The sequence below is a fragment of the Corylus avellana genome, chromosome ca11, assembly GCF_901000735.1.
Source record: "Corylus avellana chromosome ca11, CavTom2PMs-1.0".
Taxonomy (NCBI): domain Eukaryota; kingdom Viridiplantae; phylum Streptophyta; class Magnoliopsida; order Fagales; family Betulaceae; genus Corylus; species Corylus avellana.
In genome coordinates this window covers 3,409,605-3,430,923 of record NC_081551.1, presented here as the reverse complement: position 1 = coordinate 3,430,923, position 21,319 = coordinate 3,409,605, and the positions used below count along the sequence as shown (strand labels likewise).

The 21,319-nt window shown below is 34.3% G+C and overlaps 2 protein-coding genes across 2 annotated transcripts in view; both read left to right on the top strand.

Annotated features, from left to right (window-relative positions):
• The first annotated feature begins 4,758 nt into the window (after positions 1-4,758).
• LOC132165705 (NAC domain-containing protein 82-like) lies at positions 4,759-11,625 on the top strand. Its single transcript, XM_059576371.1, has 5 exons — positions 4,759-4,880; positions 5,624-6,114; positions 6,217-6,491; positions 7,756-8,376; positions 11,347-11,625. Exons 2-5 carry the CDS (start codon positions 5,922-5,924, stop codon positions 11,467-11,469), a joined length of 1,212 nt encoding a protein of 403 aa, XP_059432354.1. The 5' UTR covers positions 4,759-4,880; positions 5,624-5,921; the 3' UTR covers positions 11,470-11,625.
• Positions 11,626-19,509: 7,884 nt separating this feature from the next.
• LOC132165779 (peroxidase 17) overlaps positions 19,510-21,319 on the top strand; it is a 2,506-nt gene continuing 696 nt past the window's right edge. The window contains exons 1-3 of the mRNA XM_059576463.1: positions 19,510-19,733; positions 19,838-20,029; positions 21,259-21,319. The exon at positions 21,259-21,319 is cut by the window's right edge and continues 696 nt beyond it. Of these exons, the coding sequence (XP_059432446.1) occupies positions 19,536-19,733; positions 19,838-20,029; positions 21,259-21,319 (451 nt within the window). The 5' untranslated portion in view covers positions 19,510-19,535. The remainder of the gene's footprint in view (positions 19,734-19,837; positions 20,030-21,258) is intronic.

Genomic DNA, 21,319 nt, shown 5'->3' with positions numbered 1-21,319 from the left:
GAACATAAAGCGTTAGTTAATGCCTCAGCCGAGCTCATTTGGACTCAGTCGTTGCTTGGTGAACTTGGTGTTTCTTTGCATCAAACACCAATCTTACACTGATAATATGGCGCGACTTGTAATTAACTACCTCACATCGAGTTAAACATATATAAATAGATCATTAGTTAGAGACAAAGTAGCAGCTAATTAAGGCATATTAAATGTAAATTTTCTGTGAAGCAAGGATCAGCTTACTGATATTCTCACCAAGCCTCTTCGTATCCCAACTTTTTCATTCCTCAAAGCAAACTTCTAACCTCTGTTAATCCCTCACAGTCGAGTTTATAATTAAGGTTTCCTAAATTTTACTCCGAAGACAACCACTTATATGTTTTGTCAGGATGCTGTCTGAATTTTACAAAAAATTTACAGACAATCTAAAATTAACGTAATTAATTACACAAATTGATAGCTAGATTGACGTAAAATCCTCTTTATATTCAACCATCAACAACTTGGTCACCAAACTTCACAGAACACTCGGATCGAAATCCATGGGAGATTCCCATAACCAGTAAACTAGTACTATTCTACTTTGGAAAGAATGGAAACGAAAATAGCGAGGAAGGAAATGGCATAGACCACCCAAGTGAAATCTCCCACGAATTTCGATCCGGGTGTTCTTTAGTTCCTCCCTTCTAACCGGGTTGACTCGCAGGTCTCATGGGTCATTGGGTTGGATCGAAAATGGGCTGGGGCAATCGGGTTGAGCCACTGGGCTTTGGGTTTTCATGTCCGGGTCTTTCAATTTGTGACTAAGAGTTGCTGTTTAGGCTAGACAAAAATTAGCTAATTTGTACGAATCAATTTAATAAAGTGACATGTGTCCATTGGCATGTGAGAAATACATATTTTTTTTTGAAAGAAATGCTTGTGTCAATCATTTGCCCATATTCTTATACAAATTAAATAGATCAATCATTAAATTTTCGGAGTTCACCATTGATTTGTGTGAGGTCCACCTAAGTCTACAAATCTAATGGGTTTTAGTAATATGAGATGGAAAAGATATGGGAAAAATATTAACATCAAGCATTTCTCAATTTTTAATAATGTATTTTCACATATTTTTTTAATAGTTATGGGACACATGTCATTTTATTAGATTAATTTATATGAATTAGCTACAATTTTGTCAATTAGGCAAAATGATGTAACCATATATATGTTGTCATTGATATATCTATGAAATGTTGCTGTCACAATCAGTTTTAAGATCTACAGCAAACAATCTGAGATGGTCGAACCACTCCTAAGGCTTTGGGGGAAGTTCAGCCACCCCCAATTGGCCAAAATGGGGTGGCTCATAATTTTTTTTTTTTTTTTTAGGGTTTAGTTCTTTTAATTTATTTAATTATTTTTATTTTTTTAAGGACACATGTCATTTGTATGTGATGACACATGGCATCCTAATAGTTTAAGCTAACGGAATGTGATGCAGGGCCGACTCAACCCTTAAGCGGATTAGGCCGCCACCTCGGGCCCCAATTTAATAAGGCCCCCTACTTAATTTTTTTTTTAAAAAAATGCATTAATATTATTTGATTCTCCAACATTCTTAAATAAATAGGACTTAAATAATTGATAGGAATAAATAAGGGAATCAAATAATAATAAAGACATTATTAGATAAAATCCAATCTTAAACGTTCCATTCTTAAAGGTTGTGGGTAGATATTTTTGTGGCCTTGTGAGGAGCATTGAGTAGCAAAATTTCGGATAACAATAAATTTTGCATCACAAAAAGTGAGAAGATTGATTTTTAAATAAAAATATAATATTTAGTGGGAGAGGAAGAGGGAACCCCCCTCCTCTCCCTCTCTTTCTTTCTCTTCCCCTCTCTTCTTTCTCTATTTGCTTAGATTTGCCGTCTAGACTCTCTACTGGCCTGTCACATTTTGCTCACCACCACCCCACCGAATCTGATGGGGTTACTAGATTTATTTTCTTCATAATTAGATATGGCTTTCTCCATTAGTTCCGTGATCCGTCCATCCATGCAACCACTCATAATGCTCGCCGGCCACCCTTTTTTCAACTGTCGTCCTTCATGCATCATTCTGCAGGACACGTATTGGCACGTAGGTCCCAAGCGCTAAGATGTCAGCGATGTCGTCGCTGAGGTTGTGGTGTTTTTATCCTTTTTTTCTTTTGAATAAGACAAGTATGTTGTTGCTCTAGCTACAATAGCTCTTAAATTTGTTTTTTTTTTAGGTTTTGCTTAAGAATATCATAATGGTTTCCGGTTGATCTTTTGTTTTCTTCTGGTTATTTTATGAGAGCAAACTATTGATTGATGACGGATGAGTTATTAAGTTTATGGAAGAATTGTTATTGATGAAAGAGACAACGACCAGAGACGCGATTCGTCAGTTTATGCTGTAGATCTATATACTGATTGTGATGATGACATTTTTAAGGTGTTGTTTTGTAATAGTCCAAGAAGTTATTGTGTATGCTATAAATAGTGTTGGAGTCATAGTGTTTTCAAGTTGTATATTTGGCATTGTATAATGGAGCAAAATGCTCAAGATTGATTTTATATCAACGAAGATAACTCGTTTGTTCAAAAAATAAAAATATAATATTAAAATTAAAATAAATATTATTTAATTAATATTTAAATATAAGAAAAATGCGCCACTTAAACTTTTTGTCTTAAGACACAAAATATATCACCGCCTTAATGTGACAGATGTATTAAATTAGTCTTTTTTCATAAGTCAAGTACCCTATAATACAATTTGAAATCTAAGTAAAAATAAAAAATAAAAAAAATGTGAACCTAAATACTTTAAAAGATAATTAACAAAAAAAAAAAATCACACAAGGAAAGAAAAACGAACACATCATCAGAAGCTTCCAATCTGTCAAAGAACTCCTTGAATCATTGGGATAAAGATGTCGTAATTTTTTTAAAAAAAATAGGACAATATTGTCCTAAAAAGAAGAATATTCCAATCTGTCCGACAATCCCAGGATAAAGATGTCCTAATCTTAAGAAAATGAGGACAATATTGTCCTAAAAAGAAGCAGCTTCCAATCTGTCTTAAAAACTCTGATCCCAATTCTAGTTACTGCATTCTTCCTTTTTTTTAGGCTTGGAAAGCACCCATCCAGACATGAAGCAACAGGTGACACTAAGAACAAAACTTGTTAAAATGAAAAAAACAAAAAAAAAAAACTCTGATCCCAGGGAGAATCACTTGTCACTCGGATGTCTTAATTGTTTAAAATAATGAACCAATTACTGGCGGGCAAAAACCACGAAAAAAACAAAAACAAAAACAAAAAAAACCCTAAAGAAAGAAATGCTCTTTGTTTACATTAAAAAATACGTCGTCAACGCTAAGAGATGGTCCCAACTCTGAAAAACTCCCCGATTTTCTCGATATTCTGCCCGATTTTCTCCTATGCTTCTTCAAAAGGTAGGGCACTTTCTTTTTAACTTTAGATTAAAAAATACCTCGTCATCACGTCATCACGGCACCACGGGGGGATCCGGCCAGTCCCTATATAAGTACAAAGAGAAACAGCAAAAGGTTATCAGAGAATTGGCGCAGTCTGTCACAAAAAATGACTATTAGCTTCACACATTGGCTCAAAGTTTTTCAGAGACAGCCACCTACCGACCTAGAAGCACCCGCTAATGAACCACTTGGTTTGGAAGTGGATAACCATAATATAGATTGGGCTCCTGTAATGGTAAGCTTTTGCTTAGCATCGGCACTTGCAATAGCTCTCACATACGCCCACGTTCACTCCAAATTCTCGCCAATCTTTTATCTGCTCTCTTTTGAATTCTTGTTATGTTTTGCTACGTTCTTCGTTAGCAAATTCATGAAGAATTTCAAGTTTCCAGTGATACCTCGAGTGCTCGATCGAGCGGGTGTTTTTCTTGGAGTGACAGCTTTCTTTACCGCCATTACAATTCCGTTACCTTTGTGGCTTCAAATCATCGCTTGGGTGATCTATGCCATTTCCTTCTTTGCAATTTTGACTTCTATTCTCCTTCTGTAGTTGAATTTTTGTGTTTTGTAATAAAGCTCGTAAGGATCTCAATTCGGGTGGTGTTATTCCCTTTTAACCAAGTTGACCCGTGGTCTCATGGGTCATCTACTTGGATCGAACACGGCTAAGGCGAGTTAGGCCGAATCTGTTGATTAAACTCGTTGGCCCAAATTCATTTTGGTCAACAATTTGTTTTATGTTTAACTATGAGGGTGTTTGATGTAATTTTTCTTCTTTTTCCTATTTCATATTGAATAATAATAAAAACTGTGTGTGTTACTGTATTATAATTTTTATTATAAACTCATTTAAATCAGTAGTTTTAATTATCAAGTCATTTACAAATTAAGGTATTAATTAATAATTAAGTAACAAATTTAATAATTAACTTATTAATTAATCACTCTCTCAAACAAATATAAGCCTGTTAAAATCTGTTCTGTCGTATCATGCTCTAACGATAAATCGGTTTGAACAATTACGACAAATGGAAATTATCCAAAATTCCCAAAATAAGTGTAGACAGGATCTAAAATCCTCTGACTAATTTCCATATTTCAACTTACATACGTCATAAATACAAGCACAGTACTACCATTGCTGAAGTAAGCTAGCCAATCAGAACCTTGGCTTGGCACTCAAGCTTCCAGCCAACCAATAAGATTCAAGAACCAACCAAAGTACGCCAACACACACAAGCAAACACAGTCTCTCCTTGCTCGCTCGCAACTCGCACGAACGAACCCACCTCCCATTTCTCAAATTACATGCCATTTTCGCTCTCTCTCTTTCTCTCTCTTTCTACTCTGTGGTCTCCCTAGCTTCAGGTACGGTCTTTGGGGTTTCTCTCTTTGAATCGTTTGTATTATTTGCTTTTGATTTCGATAGGCTTAGGGTTTTTGTTTTCATGTCTATTGTTTTCTCTAGGGATTTTGGTTTCTCCTGTTTGAGGTTAGCGTGTGATCTTCATCTTGCTTCGCATGCCAGGGTTTTCTTAGGTTTTCTCCTTTTCCTTTTTGTGTTTGGGCTGATTGTTTGTCATCTTATTTCTCATGCTAGAGTTGTCTTTGGATTTTGCTTTCTCTGTTTTGTTTTAGTCTTTTTGGGTTTATATGATTGAAAGTAAGGTGATTTTGATTGTTTTAAATCTGGGTTTGCTTCGTTTTGAACTGAAATTGGGAAGTTTTTTGTATTTCTACTCCTTCGTTTGGAGGTTTAATTATAGGCGATTTGGATTTTGGGCTGTTCCTGAGAAATTATCTGATTTATATGCCTCTTCCGTGTTAATAGTCAGGGTTTTCTTTCATTTAGTGAAATATGTATTGCTTCGTTCCTATTTTTACTGAATGATTGTTATTTAGGGGTATTAGGCGTTATTGTGAGAATCTACTATAGTTCTATGTCCCTTTGGTGTTAGCCCTATCAGGGGTTTCTTCGCTTGAAAAAAAGAAAAAGAAAAAAGAAAAAAAATCATATTTTGATTTGTTTGTTGGTTTTTGGTCATATTTAGTCCCTGGTGTCTGTTTTTGGGGGTCCTTTTGGGTTGCGTGCTTAATAATGCTGATAACAGGATATTTGCGCACCAAATGTCTTTGGATCTCTACAACAAAGATTTGTCTACTTTTCGGTGCAATTTTAGTTTCATGATTAGGGGGAGGCTCTGGTGTTGGCGGAAGGTCTTGTTTCGACATTGGAGATGACAGTTTGCTTTTCTTTTCTGGGAAGTATCATTTTAATTGCAGTCTAAAGTAGAGTTAGTTCATCGTTTCTGTGGAAGGGAGTTTGGTTACTTGTTGGTTAAGGTACAGGGTATTAAGCATTGTTATCTCCACTGCTCTGAGGAATTTGTATACTTGGTTTCTGAAGTTATGGTATTGTGGGATATTATTTTGACTTTCTTGATGGGGGAGAGATCCTTGCTGCCTCCTGGGATTCGATTTCATCCAACGGATGTTGAGCTGGTTTTGTACTATCTAAAGAAGAAAGTCATGGGTAAAAGGCTCCGTTTTGAAGCGATTCCAGAGGTTGATATATACAAATTTCCCCCTTGGGTTCTTCCAGGTACATGGGAAGATTCTTATATATACTGTTTTGCTTACTTGATTAGCATAATATGCTTTTTCTGTGTTATTTTTACTAAAATGCACTTTTTTTCTTCATCAGAGAAATCTATTTTGGGAAATGGGGATTTGAAATGGTACTTCTTTTGTCCATTGGAGAAAAAATATTCAAGGGGGGCTAGAATGAATCGCACTGCTGAAGGTGGGTTCTGGAAAGTCACTGGAAATGATAGACCTGTTCTTCACAATGAAGACTCGGTGGGGTCTATAAAAACGTTGATTTTCCATGAAGGAAAAGCACCAGGGGCTCGAACGGATTGGGTCATGCATGAGTACAGACTTGAAGACAAGAATTTGGCCGAGAGAGAAGTTGTTCAGGTAATGCTTGGTTATTTATCATTCTATGAGGCTTGGGCGAGAGAGCAGGTTTATATAACCCTGTGAATTGACATATGCATTTCTGGCCCGTCTATCCAAACTTCTTTCATTTATAAGCATCTATGTTTAGGCTTTGTTACACCTCAGAAGCATGTTGACAATCCAAAGTTGATTACATCCAACTTCAATGAGCAATTATTTAGTCATACGTACTGGATTTTTGTTATTCCTTGTTAAAATTGTTCTCAAGGGGCTCAAATTGCTTTTGAAAGTTTCTATCCTACTTATTAGTTTTTAGGCATGTTCAGAAGTTGTAGTTTTATCTTATTTTTGGTTAAGAGGGCTATTTCCTTTCAGTTCAACCCAAAAATTCTTGAATTATTTCATTTGAGTTGGATTTTTCTTTTGTCTTTGAATTTATCGGGAACAACCTCAAAATTGATTAAATACCACCTGAAAGTTTTTATTTTTATTTTTATTTTTTTTAATTTAATTTAATTTTTTATTAGTGCGTCAGTAGTGTACTATAATGTGGTCCACATTTGTTTGGGCTGCTGCAAATATAGATAATAAAGTTTGTCTTTTTTCCTCTATATTAACAAATTGCAATAGTCTTTTACCTGCATCATCTGGCTAATACATTACGAATGGTTGAGGAATATAGGACAACTACTCAGCAACCATAACTACTTAATAGGGTTCTTGTTGATTAAAATTGATGTTCTGCCAAACTCAGCATAGGTTTGTTATGCAGTGATTCCCTCCGTCCCATATTATTTGTCAATCTATCCATTTTGTAGATGTTATTTTTTCCCCTTCCTGAAATGAATGTATACAATTATATCACTTTCAAAATTTCACTTGAACAGTTGCGTTCTTCGAAATTTGGAAACTTCATTAGTGTAATCTTTAAAACCTTTTTTTTTTTTTTTTTGGGATTCAATAGACCTAGCAATAATGTCTTACCCCTTCCCATTAAAAAAAAGGGAGAAAAAGATCAAAACAATTGCATCTCCTTAAAAGCTTGGGTTTACAAAGATGGAAGAATAAAATGGGACAGATGGGAGTAATATGTATTAGTTATGTTTTAAACTTCTTGATTTTCATTTTGGTTCTTATATATATATATATATAATCGGGGTATCCGGGGCTTTCCTCTGACTAGATTTCCGGGACACTGTGGAAGTTCCTGCATATATAAAACTGGTTGATGTTATTCTGTTGGCTTACTTGAATTCTTTCTCATGATGTTTTTGTCTTGCAGAACGACAAATATGTGCTTTGTGTGATTTTCCAAAAGGAGGGCCGTGGCCCAAGAAATGGTGCTCAATACGGAAAACCATTTAAGGAGGAAGATTATAACGATGATGAGGAAGTTGGCGGTGTAGAATCTGGCCCTTCTGCTGGTTTGTCTACCCCAGCCTATATGCTGCCCAGTAACTATAACAGTTCAGTTGCTACTGGCACCTTGCAATTGGGGGGTACAGTTACCGTGTCATGTTTGTCTGAAACCATGCCATCCCACTGTGAGGGGCTCCCAGCAGTTGGCTGTGGAGAATCTGGCCCTTCTACTGGTTTGTCTACCCCAGCCTATCTGCTGTCTAGTCACTGTAAGAGTTCAGTTGCGACTGGCACCCCGCAATTCGATGGCACAGTTTCCAAGTCCTGTTTGTCTGAAACCATGCCATCCCAATGTGAGGAGCTTCCATCAGTTCGTGCCAACAATGTTGTTTTAAAGGAATTGGGTGATGGTGATATCCTTTCAACGGTTCTCGGTAATAATGTTGTTTCAGAGGAGCTCCATCAAGATGATGATATTCGTTCAATGATGGATCGCTTTATAGAGGACAACCCTTTGGTTTCAAATGAAGATGACAAATATAAGGTGTGTAACCTTCTTTGCCATTTTTTTCTTACTAATATGTTCCTGATATAGTAGCAGCAGGAATTTTTAGTATGGCATATTTTCTAATATTCTTTGTTCGTCTCAGACTTACCGAGAGTTTTGCACATTGTTGACTTATCTCAACTAGTACATTTATGTTTTTCAATGTGATAGTTACAATAAGTATTAGTCATTTCCCATTATAGAGTTTCTAAAATTCACTAGTGAATTGCGATTTGGGTAGCTAGGTGTAACGAGTTACATTTGCGCTATCACTTCGAAATGACTAGTTTTAATAAGATTGGTTATATTACTTATAAAAATAAAATCAAAATCAAAAGGACTAGTCAAGTTATATTTGAATTTTTGTAGAATCGCTTATAATGCCCAATCTCACATAGTAAGGAACCAAAGTGGGACTTAGGATTCATGAGCTTCTTTAAGACTAACTTTCTGGAGTGTCACAATCTCCCCCACTCAAATTCCTGACGTCCTCATCAAGGCCCATGTCATAGTGCTTCAATGTCAAATGGTGTTATTACTAATCTGGCTTTGTTACCATTTGTAACGACCGAGGAAGAGTGTCTACATCTACACTTTCACTCTAAAAGGAATTGTGATACTCTAGAAAGTTAGTCTTAAAAGAGTTCATAGGCGCTAAGTCCTACATTTATTCCTTATTAGGTGAAACTGAGCTTATGAGCAATTCTAGAGAGCTTCAAATGTAATTTGATTAGCCCCTTTAGAGTGATAGCGCATACGTGATTAGTGCTTTTTGGAACACTGTATGACGTGGCCCTTCAAGGATTCAAGGAGAGGAGGTTGTAATACTCTAGTCCCACATTAGGAATATGAATAGCCCACATAGAGTTAGTAGATTATAAAGACACTCATAGTCTCTAAGTTTAACATAGGTTCCTTACTAGGCGAGGCTAGGCTTTATAAGTTATTTTAAAAAACTCCCAATTGACTAGTCATTTAGGAGCGATAGCGCAGATGTGGCTAGCGCTTTTCTTTAATTGTTACATTAGATCAAAAATGCTGCACACTTATGTTATAATAAAGTAATTTTGGCCATCCAAATTTTTCCTTTTCATTCTTAGTCCTCTTCGAAAGGTGATTTGGAAAGTAATCTTGAAGCAAATGTTAAGTAGAGCACCAATTTTTTAGGTAACCTTAGCACAGCTAGCTTATAACAGCACAGTCTATATAATTAGTTACTTATATTTGCATTCTCCCTTCCATGTTTTAGGGTAAGAGCCATACCACCCCATTCAGCTTTTCACAATGATTTGTATTGTTGGTTTAACTTATAATCCCTCTGTCACAAATCACTTTTTTTTTTTCTTTTTTGGGAATATTTGTGAAAAAATATTGTTTAGTATCTTATTGGGGAATGTCCAGTGTACTTGCACTGATATTTGTTTTGGGAATGTGGTCCAACTAGGATCTGGATTCCCTAGAAATTCTAGGGTATTCTAGTTTGTAGATTTCTTCAAATTCCAACCTTTGTTTTTAAATTAAATGATTGAGATTTCGCTATATCAGCATGTATCACTTTATTATTTATCATTACAGCCTTTGTTCGCTGTTGGTGTTTGAATTTTGGTTTATGTTCATGTTCTATTTTCAGCATAAATTCAAATTTTAATATATTTGTTAATTTTGCAAAGTGAATGTTCTATGTACAAAAAGTATTCAATATCATTTTTGAAAGAAAATATTTTGAACTGGATGGCATAGCTTCTCAAGCTTTGGTTAAATATTTGGATTAATTACCTTTTTAGTATCTAGGTTTGCACTTTTTTTTTTTTTTTTTCTCGCCTGGGGTTCAAATCCTATAACAAATGGTACTTGACTTACGGGAAAAGACCAACTTAGTACCTCCATCACATTCCATCATACGTGTCATCACATACAAATGACATGTGTCCTAAGAAAATTAAAAATAATAATAATAAAAAACTAAACCCTAAAAAAAAAAATTTGAAAAATTATGGGGTGGCCCGGCCACCCCATTTTGAGGCCATTCCAAGGGTCTTGGGGGTGGTTTGGCCACCTCCAATGGCCAAAAAGGGGGTGGTTGAAGCCACCCCCAAGAGCCACTCCATAATTTTCAAAATTTTTTTTTTTTTTAGGGTTTACTTTTTTAATTGTTTATTTTATTAATTATTATTTTATGATTTTTTATTTTTTTATGACACGTAGCATTCCATTAGTTTGGGCTAACGGACCCTAAGAGAGGTACTAAGTTGGTCTTTTCTTGCAAGTCATATACCATTTGTGATAGGATTTGAACCCTAAGTAGGAAAAAAATAAAAATGTGCAAGCGTAGGTACTAAAAGGGTAATTAACCCTAAATATTATAATGACACGTTGTTAGTATTACAAATATAACACTACTAAAACGACTCTGTTGTTGGTATTACCAATATAAGGCTACCAATATAAGTTTACTTTCTTTCTTTTTTTGTGATAAGAAAGAGATTATTGACAATGCTTACTTTTTAACATGCTTTATCAGATTTGTTATTTATCTTATAAGAACTGCTAGGTTTTTCAAGACTTTTGCCAAAAGTCTGTTGAAATCTAGCATTTCTCTTATCTGACATGCATGAATATTTCTAGAATAAACAGTAGTAATAACTTTTAATAATAAACATCTAGAAATACGAAACAGGAAAGAGCAAAATACAGTGAGATTCAACTAGTAATTCCTTTTTATTAATCCAAATAAACTCAATTTTTTTTTTTTTTGATTAAGTTAAAACCACCAAAAGCAAGAAACGTACATAGCCTATATTTTTCCCATCTGAAAATTTGAATTTCTTCACCCGCTGTGTGTGTCATATCATAGACTTAAAAATTTCAGAGAGTTTTCTCTTGATTATTGTACTATTCGCTTTTGCCTGCAGATGTTCTTTGAAGTTCTAATCGATACTAATGCATCATTTGTTTACATTTTTGCAGAATCCCGGTCTTGATGGAAATGGTATTTTTGATGACTTGGGAGATCTGCCTCATTGGGACCATTATCTTGATATGACTGATCTCGATGAGCCGCTGAATAATTCTGATGTGCTTCCACAATAAAATTCTGTTAGGAAGTGTTCTTGAAAACAATCGTATTGTGTGATGGATTTAATTTTCAAGCATTTGAAATCTGTTCATTTTCTATAAATCACATGTAAGAATCTATCAGATTTGCCTTGGCTTATTTGCTCTCTATTAATTTACCAGATTTTCTTATCTTATTTGTTTTCACACGAACTGTTCGTATTACACTGTAAATAGGTAAATTTTGTACAAAATTTCACTATGATTTTCTTCAGGTTTGTGCTTCTCTTATATTTATCTCTTTAAGCCTTTTTGCTACATGGTCATCTGCATCACATGCATTTTGTTCAGATCTTGCCTTATTTGGTATGCATCACATGTTAGAATCCATCAAATCGTCTTATAGCTTATTTGCTCCATATTAATTTACCAAATTGTCTAGTTTGTTTTGTCCTATACGTTGCATTATCATATTGTATTGCACCGTAAATAGATGGTTCAATGGCCCAAAAAAGTTCCTAAGTAGTCAAGGCATGGGTTCGAATATTCGCAATAGAGAATTTTCACATAAGCCTGATTAGTATTAGCCACATTAGATTCCCATTGATGCCTTGGTTGAGCTATGTCAGGCTATGGCTAAGTCGGACTTGAGGGAGCGTCTACGGTTCTCACCATCTAGGCCCTTCCTGTGCGGCTCCCAATAGGTAGGTGTTACTATGATCACGCTCAAATAGGATAGTCACAATTAGTCTCCCTGGCCTACCCTTTTGCTCAAAAGAAGAAGAAGAAAAAAAAAAAAAAAAAAAAAAAAAAAGGTCTTCTCACCATAGAAGTACAGTACATGTTTAGCAAACTTTTTAAAAATTATTTTCAATATTTAAACACCGAAAAACATTTTTTAGACAATATTTGTTCAATTCAAACAGATTTTCAAATGTGGTCCTTACGTAGGGCTGGGAGTCAGAAAATACAGTATCGAAAGAGGGGTTTTCACCTATTGCACGCCCATTGTCAGTAAGTCAATAATTTCACCGACTTTTTTCAACAATAGGTTATACCATTGCCGTCCGTCACTACCATGTTGGTAGAAGACTTCCTTTTTAGGGACATCGACGCAGGTGAAGTGCGAGGACTGAGGAGCCTTATTAGTCGTTGAGTTGTTGCCTCTCTTTCCTCTTCTTCAAAAGTATGCTTGAATTTTAAATATACATAAAATGATATCGTTTTGTGTAAGTGTATATTCTTATTTCCTTAACACTTCTCTCACTTTTTTCTTCTCTCTAGCTCTCAAAGTCGTAGCCCCAACCCAAATTCTCATTTTTCTCATTTTCTTCTTCTCCTCTTAAGATTTGTTCTAATATCTTCTTCAATATTCATACTTGGATCCATTTTTCGTCCATCTTCAGTTGAAGACGTTCATCCCAGCCTATAATCTCTATTTTCTCTACTTTTTCTTCTCTTGAATCTATTTGTAGGTCTTCAATCTTCATGCTTAGATATGTTTCGTTTGAAGACAAATAGAAGATCTGTTTATTTGTGAACAACATATATGTTGTGTTCTTGCTTGCCTAGGAGGCAATTTTCAACTCTTCCACCTGAATCTGACGTCAAAATTGTTCTTCCCTTTTTTTCTTTTTCTTTTTTTTTTTTTAATCTGGGGTAAAATTATAATTTTACAATAGATTGAGTCGTCATCTATGCCACATATTAATTAACGATTAGTTGTGACGTAAATTTATGTGTGCATTAAATAATTAACAAGATTAATCATTTTGTACAAGTAGATTACACCAAGAAAATATTTTTATTACTCAAAAAATCAATTCGGTACAGCTAGAAACCACATGTAAAAATTTCTATAATAATAATAATAATAGCATATTGTATTCTAGTGTGGGCAAACTGACTATAGAAAGTCCTCCAACTACTTGGACACCATTGTGACGGTAAGAGAAGTGTTTTTGTGGTCGTGAAACGTGGGCTTTCTCTTTTGGGTTTTAGGTTCGGGTTAGGGATGGGCTGGATCAAGAACCCTTAGCCAATCCAATTTAGTAAATTGCACGCTGCTCTCAAGAGGATATATAGTCTTGGGCCATCTTAATGCCACTATCGAAGTCCAACAACTACTTTTGGTAGGACGTTAAACAATGGAATGCAATAATACACAAGTGAAGCTTAGATAGAGAAGTTGTGCTTGTACTAATTCACTTTCGATTAGGGTCGATAATTTTTGATACAATTCTCGAATTCTCTAACATGCGAAAATTAGCATATTAGAGCATTCCTTGACATATCCGCACAAGAAGGGAGAGGGAGATTCGAACTAGTAATCTCCACTTTATTAGGCGTGGTTCCAGCTGATTGAGCTAGCTCTTGGGGACACAAAAATAGTCATTTAACAAGCTCTCTATTCTATTTCAAATTTAACTTTGATCAAGAAGGCTCTCCAAATATCAAGAGCCAAAAAGTGAAAGCTATATAGTTTTTTAAGCTTATATATTCATTTATATTCTCTCTCTTCTCTACCAAAAACAAAGAAAGAATTAATAAAGAGCAAAAAAGAATATTTAACCAAAAGTAGAGAAAGATGTAGAGAATTTGATATTTAATTCATTTTAAAAGTGACTTTACAAATTAGAAAAAATTGGTTTTGCTCTTTAAATTTAGCTTTTATTTAAAGAGTTCAATAAGAACGTTCTTAGGATTGAAGGCTTGATCCATTTAGTTAAATAAATTGGATTAAAATTTACTTATATAATCTTATACTTATACCTCAACACGATTCACACTCAGCATGATACACAAATTGACGGTCCTACTTTCAATGAAGCTAAGATGAGCTTAAACAAGTCTGCACTCAGTTGGGTGGACTAGATTTTTGCCCTAAAATATTAATTAAAAAGAAGATAAAAAGGCAATCTTGCCTCTACTCCAATTTGGGTAATCGGAAATGCTATTGGAGAGGAGGTCTAATCCGATCTTAATGTCAAATGAATATATACTATTGTCCAAAGTAAAAGAGAATGCAGAATGCGATACCCACTACTGTTTCGACAACCTTGCTTTCATACCATTACTTTTTTTTCGGATTGGATTAAGTCAAGTTTCGCCGACTTGGAATTTTTGTCATCCAAAAAGGTAGGGGCAATTTGACGGATTTGAATTCAGAATTTGGAATATTTATTTAAAACGGATTGTCCAAATTGTGACAACATAAGAGAGAGAAAAAAAATGTAATATACTAGTAGCTAGGGTGGAAATTGGGAGAAGGGGAGAACCACCCATTGTGCCAAATAAGTGGTTTGACCACTTAAAAATTGACCAGTAAAAATGGTTGAACTACTCATTTAACCACAAAGTGGTGTGGCCATACCTAAATCGGCCATTGAAGTGGCCAAACCATCTCAATTGGTCGTCCAGTAGTTTGGTTTTCCTAAACTAACTTTTAGGATAGAGATAATTCGACCATCCTCAAATTGGTTATTGACTAGTGAGAATAGTCTACTATTCATTTGTAGCCACACCTAAATCAGCCATGGAAGTATTGAAGTGGCCAAACCACTCTTATTGGCCATAAATAAGCCAACTTTTTGAAGTGATTGAACAACTCTCTTTTTCTATGAGAATAATTCGACCACTTTCAAATTGGCCATTAGGGGCCGACAAACCACTCTTTTAACTTCCAAATCAGTTATTGGGAGTTGCAAAACCATTTTCTTTGGACGAAAGAGACCATTCGACCCCTCCCAATATCAACTTTCGGTAGCTTGGAAGGTATATATACATATATAAATATGTATATATTCCTGGAATGCTGCTGCGAATTTGAGCTATTAAAATCGAATAAACAATCCAAGTCAAAGGGATTGCACCGAATTTCAGTCACTAATCGTGGGCTGAACCAATGAATCACGTGGTGAACTACTTTTTGCCTTTTAGCAGAGGATTCCGCGTGCAGGCAGCAGAGATAGTGGCATACGCCAAGTTCTGCATGAAGCAATACAAGGGAGACGTGTGTTTTCCATTTTGCTCAAAGGTCAAACAATATCTTCCGCGATAAAGACAATATTGGGAGACTATAAATTGAGATAGCATTTACACACTGCACAATAACATAAAACCAGTGGCCATCTGATGAAAGTTGTACATTTGGAAGCTGTTTCTGCAATATTGAGAAATTATTCCCAATGAATAATTTGCAGAGAACCAATGAATATTCCCATCCTTTACACAGAAGGGTCGTCCTCATTGCAATTTGCAAGTGCTTTTGAATGTGTAGTACGTAGGACGAGTAACAGAAGCCGACCTCTACGTGAATCAGGGGGACCTCCCTAGCTCCGGCCACCTCTCTATGCGAATATATTAAATAAATAAATAAAATTATTATTATCTTTTTTGGGTACTTGAAATTAGTATGAAATATGTTTTAAATCTAAAAGTATTATGTGCATGTAATTGGAAGATTCAAATATTTCATGTCAATCTAAAATTCTGGAGGAAAAACTAAAACTTTGAGTTAGCCGTCTAAGAGCAGTTTTATTGAGCTCTTTCAATTTAGCTTTCTTTTCAAATATTTGAAAAAAAAAAAAAAAACTCACAAAATGATCATTATCTACTTTATTTCAAATTTAACTTTGATTAACAAAGCTCTCTAAATATTAAAAGCCAAAAAGTGAAAGTCATTTAGTTTTGTAAGCTTATATATTCATTTTCCTTTTCTCTCTCATATACCAAGATCAAAAAAATAATTTTTAAAATAATAATAATAATAATATTTAACTAAAGTAGAGGAAGATAGAGTGAGTTTGATGTTTGGCTCAATTTAAAAGTGCCTCTAAAAATTTTAAAAAGTGAGTTATTCTCTTCAAATTTATTTATTTTTTATTATTATTATTTTTTTGACGTGTCCAACACAAGAGAATGAGAAGGAAGGATTCGAACTAGTGACATCCGCTTCATAAGGCGTGATCCACAGCCCGATTGGGTTATCCCTTGAAGACAAATTTAACTTTTATTTGAAAAGCATATGCTCTAACAACTGCAACACCACTCACGTCACACCCACATATGGGTAAATAATATTTTTGGATCAGCACGCATGAAATATTTTAATTGAAATTGAAATAAATTTGAAAGTAAGGTTTGAACTTAAAAATTTAATAATTTCTTTTTAAAAAAAATCTAGAATACCCACTTTTGACTTGCCCTAAATATATACAAATTCATTTCTCTTGCATCAAAATCTCTTGGTAGGTTAACATATGGAGTGTACCTCGGTTTTCTTATTCTCTAATCTTTATTTCTTTGTTATTACCAACAAATGGATCGGTGATCGAGGAGGTATTTTGATATTTTTCTTGGTAATTAGTAGGTCTAGAGATCTTGAATTATTACATCGTTTTTGTCCTTAAATAACATCCTTAGATCCTTATCCCCATTTACTAATCACATGAGATACAAGTATCATAAAACAAGCTATAATGTTTCCGGCCATGTTTTAAGGGGAAACAACGACAGGGTAGGAAACATGACTTTTCCTTCATTTAATTAACTTTTGAATGTTTATTAAAGAGAAAAAAGAAAAAATATCACTACGTCAAATATGATTAAGAAAATTGGCAATTAATCATTATGGGATGGAGAAGTCCGAATCATATCATTTGAGGTACACAAAAACGGAGAAGAAAAAAGGTTCAATAATACAAATTAAAAAACACCAGAACGGTCAAGTTTGGAGTAAACGATTTAATGATGAGCTTTGCCGACCGACAAAGAGACATTAATTATCAACTTAGAGACCAATCTTTCAATTGGTTGAGCTCTATAGATATATATATATATATAGGTCGGTCTTGCATAATTGCATTGTTACTGAATGGTCCACTGAACCCAGTCACATATATATATACCCCTTCTTGATATTCGAAACTTTAGCTTGGACTTATCATTTGGAGAGGTAATGGTAAGTTTAAAGCAAATGAGGCCTACATTAAAAAAAATAAAAATAAAATAAAAAAACGATAACTTAGTTTGCAAGATTCTTCTCAATCTTTTAATTAATTAATGTATTCTTAATTTGGACGGGCAATTGTGAGAGGGCTCTTGTGAAGTCTATATGTTCAGATAAGTGTTTAGACAACCTAAAATCTGCTCAGACGTTAGATAGGCCCATAAATGTTCCTCCCACAATTGCTTGATTGGGCCAACCGAAAATATTCTTGAGTTAATAAATATTTGACTCAGCATCAAACCTTAAAGAAATAAATAAATAAACTTTAAAATATATATATATATATTAGGCAGAAACAAAATGGCCTAATTAAATTGCATATACACGAACATATTGAAACTGATCATACACAGTGGAGAAGGATCCTCTACAATGGCTTCACCAGTACTGTACTGTACTGTAATAGTATAATGCATCATTCAACGCTGGTTGTTCATGAAGTCCTCGCTGAATACCCTCAACAGTGGCCTCACCAGTACAATACTGTACTATAATAGTATAATGCATCATTCAACGTTGGTTGTTCATGAAGTCCTAGCTGAATACTTTATTTACCAAAAGAAGAAGAAAAGTAAAATCGTCTTTCTTGACTAGCTCATGGTTTTAATTAAAATCTTATGATTAATAAGACCAACAACAAATCAGAAGTTATTTTCACAAATAGTGATCTTAGGCTCTAATGGAAAATGAACATTAATTTCTCCCATGATCAATGCAAAGGGAATATCTTCAAATTAATGGATGTAAGAAATGAGTGGTGGAAGATGATCCATAAATTAATATTTTTTTTTTTAAAAAAAAAAATACACTTAGTCCACTCATACCTTATATATATATTTTTTAAAAATATCAACGTAAGATCAAGAAATTAAAAAACACCAAGAAAAACGGTAACATTTATTTTAAAAAATGTTATATATATATTTTGCATTTTCAATTAAGTTGGCATGTTACATCTATCATTTCTCTTATATTTATATGGTAATTACTTCACCATAATATTTTTAAATTAAATGGGTAACAATCCTTTCAACATTTACTACTCTTAGAAGATAATTAATTTTCCTTCACTGTATCCACTTAATAGTGACTAGGATTTTAAGAATTGCTCAGGAGAGTAATTATTATGAGAAATCTGGAATATATTAAATGGTCAAAACCTCTTAATTACAAAAGAAATGTGGAGAGGCCAAAACCTCTTAATTACAGAAATCAATATTCTAGAGACTAGTACTCCACGTTTATAACATTCCAATAAAAAAAAACCCATGATTCTCACTTTTTTCACTACAATAGATTAAAAGTTTAAAAAAAAAAAAAAAAAAAAAAGGTATTCTCCCGTCCTTCTCCTATCACCAATGGTCAACATTTCTCTTGTTAAAAACTTTCATAATTTTTGTTGTATTTAATCTTAACTTATATATATATATATATATATAAGCTTTTTTTACCAACTGGGTTATTTTAACGTGCTATTTTTTTCTAGTTATTTTAATTTCTTGTGCAGTGACGCACAGTTGGTTTATATGCAGAATCGCTGTGGCTTCCATCCAAAATTCAGATTCCACTTGCAAAAACTTGTTGGAACTCAGCAGCCTGTCCAGTGTCCATGATGCAACAAAGTGCATGCAGCAGGGTCTCCAAATGGTCGATGTGCTCTGTCTCATCTTAGTTTATAGAAAAATTCAGTTCATTTTAACAAACGCATGATTTTATATTTAAATTTTTTAGAAAAAATTCGTTCATTTTTAAAAGTGCACGATTTTATATTTAAAAAATTTAGAAAAAAATCAGTTCATTTTTAAAAACACATGATTTTATATTTAGAAATTTTTAAAAAATTCAGTTTATTTTAAAAACGCACGATTTTATATTTAAAAATTTTAGAGACAGGCTAAATAGATGGGATCCTAAATATACCCATCAACTTGAAGGTAAAAAAGAAAAAAGAGGAGGGACCCATGAGCAAATTGCCCATAGTTTTCAACTTTTCATACATGCATCCAAGAAGGCTATAAAAAGCCAATTCAAGTCACTAAATTGGACCATTCAAACACCCACCCACAACTGAACCCAAGAGTAAAAAAAAAAAATGCATCCTCTATTTGCATTCCTTCTCTTGCATATAATAACCACGGCCAGCGCAGCCCAACTCCGGCCTGGCTTCTACCGGGAAACATGCCCGGATGCAGAATTCGTCGTCCGGGAAGTCCTGCACAAGGCCATGATTCGAGAACCCAGAAGCGTCGCCTCCGTCATGCGCTTCCAATTCCACGATTGCCTTGTTAATGTAACCGTTGCAAAGCTATAGCAAACTTCAATATTAATTTTCCTTTATTATTAATTAGCTTATAATGAAATTAAGATTTTTCTTTTTTTATATATGCATAAAAGGGTTGCGATGCTTCTATGCTGCTGGATGATACACCAACCATGCTGGGAGAAAAAGAAGCCCTGTCGAACATAAATTCGCTGAGATCTTTCGAAGTGATCGATGAGGTGAAGGAGGCGGTAGAGAGAATCTGCCCAGGAGTTGTTTCATGCGCAGATATCATAATTATGGCTGCCAGAGATGCGGTGGCGCTGGTATGTATATATATTTTTATGATTGATTTTGTGGGTGTTTAGGCAAAATAGGCACTGAGTTTTGTCGCCGGATTGAGGGCCAAATAGTCCCTTTTTGTCTAACTTTTTTTGTCAAAGTTGCTTGGTCCATTGGTGGCCGCAGAGTATAGTATTCACCTACATCATTTCAAGCCTATCCAAAGCTAGAAGACAGCGACATAATCAGATACTCCCGAAGGAAATCAGTGTACTTTATTTTAGCTAGCGGATGGGGCACACGCTTTGGGTCTGATGATGCCCTTGTTTTGCCTTTATAGTCAAGTGGGGGCAAAATATCGCCGGAGATTTTTATGTTGAATGTGGCAATTCGGTTTTCTGTTTGCGTATTGGGTTTGAGTTGCGTTGCGTATTGGGTTTGAGTTGTCTCGACATATGAGTAATATTACATTTCACATATGAGTAATATTACACTCTCACATACGAGTAATATTACACATACTCTAACTCTAACATGATTTTTAAAAATCACAACTATCGAATTTTAACTTTTAATAGTGATTTTAATAACATTATTTTAACTCGATTAGTTTAATTAAATAAATTAGACTCATAAACCCTAACCTATTAATTTCGTGTTGTGTTCGCAAATCGTATTAATTCTAGAGTCGTGTGTCAGATTCGAGTTGTGTCAAGTTCTAACTTGACTCATTTAATTAAAGCGATTATACTTTTCAACCTTAATATGCTAATTTCATGTTGAATTTGTGTTGGAGTCGCAAGTTGTGTCAAAAATTGTCAGTTCTACAAAAACTAACTATGAAAATTACAAGATTGGAGTACTGTTATTTTTTTTGCTGGAGGTAAGCTAAACTCTTTCTTTTATGATGGTATCAACTGTTTAATTTCAAAGTTTTTCTGTTAATATTTTTACTTTTATATATACTGCCCCATTTTTTCCTTTTAGACTGCTTATTTTTAATGGAGGACCCCTTGAGAGATTTGTGTAAAAGTTATACAAGGGACTAGCCTTGTGAAAATTTTGGTGATAAATTTTACTATAGGGTTGAAGTTTAGACATACTTTCATAGTATTAAAGTAGTTTCATATTACCGTTAGTTATTTAAAACACGTTATACAAAATTTAGTGTGAAGAATAGTATTACGGATACTTTAATTCCACTCAAATATACATTTGTTTTTATAATGTTTTTGTCAAAGTGAAATGATTGCATAATGTTTTGTGAAACTAGACTGGAGGGCCTTATTGGGAGGTGAGGCTAGGAAGATTGGACAGCTTAACTGCAAGGCAAG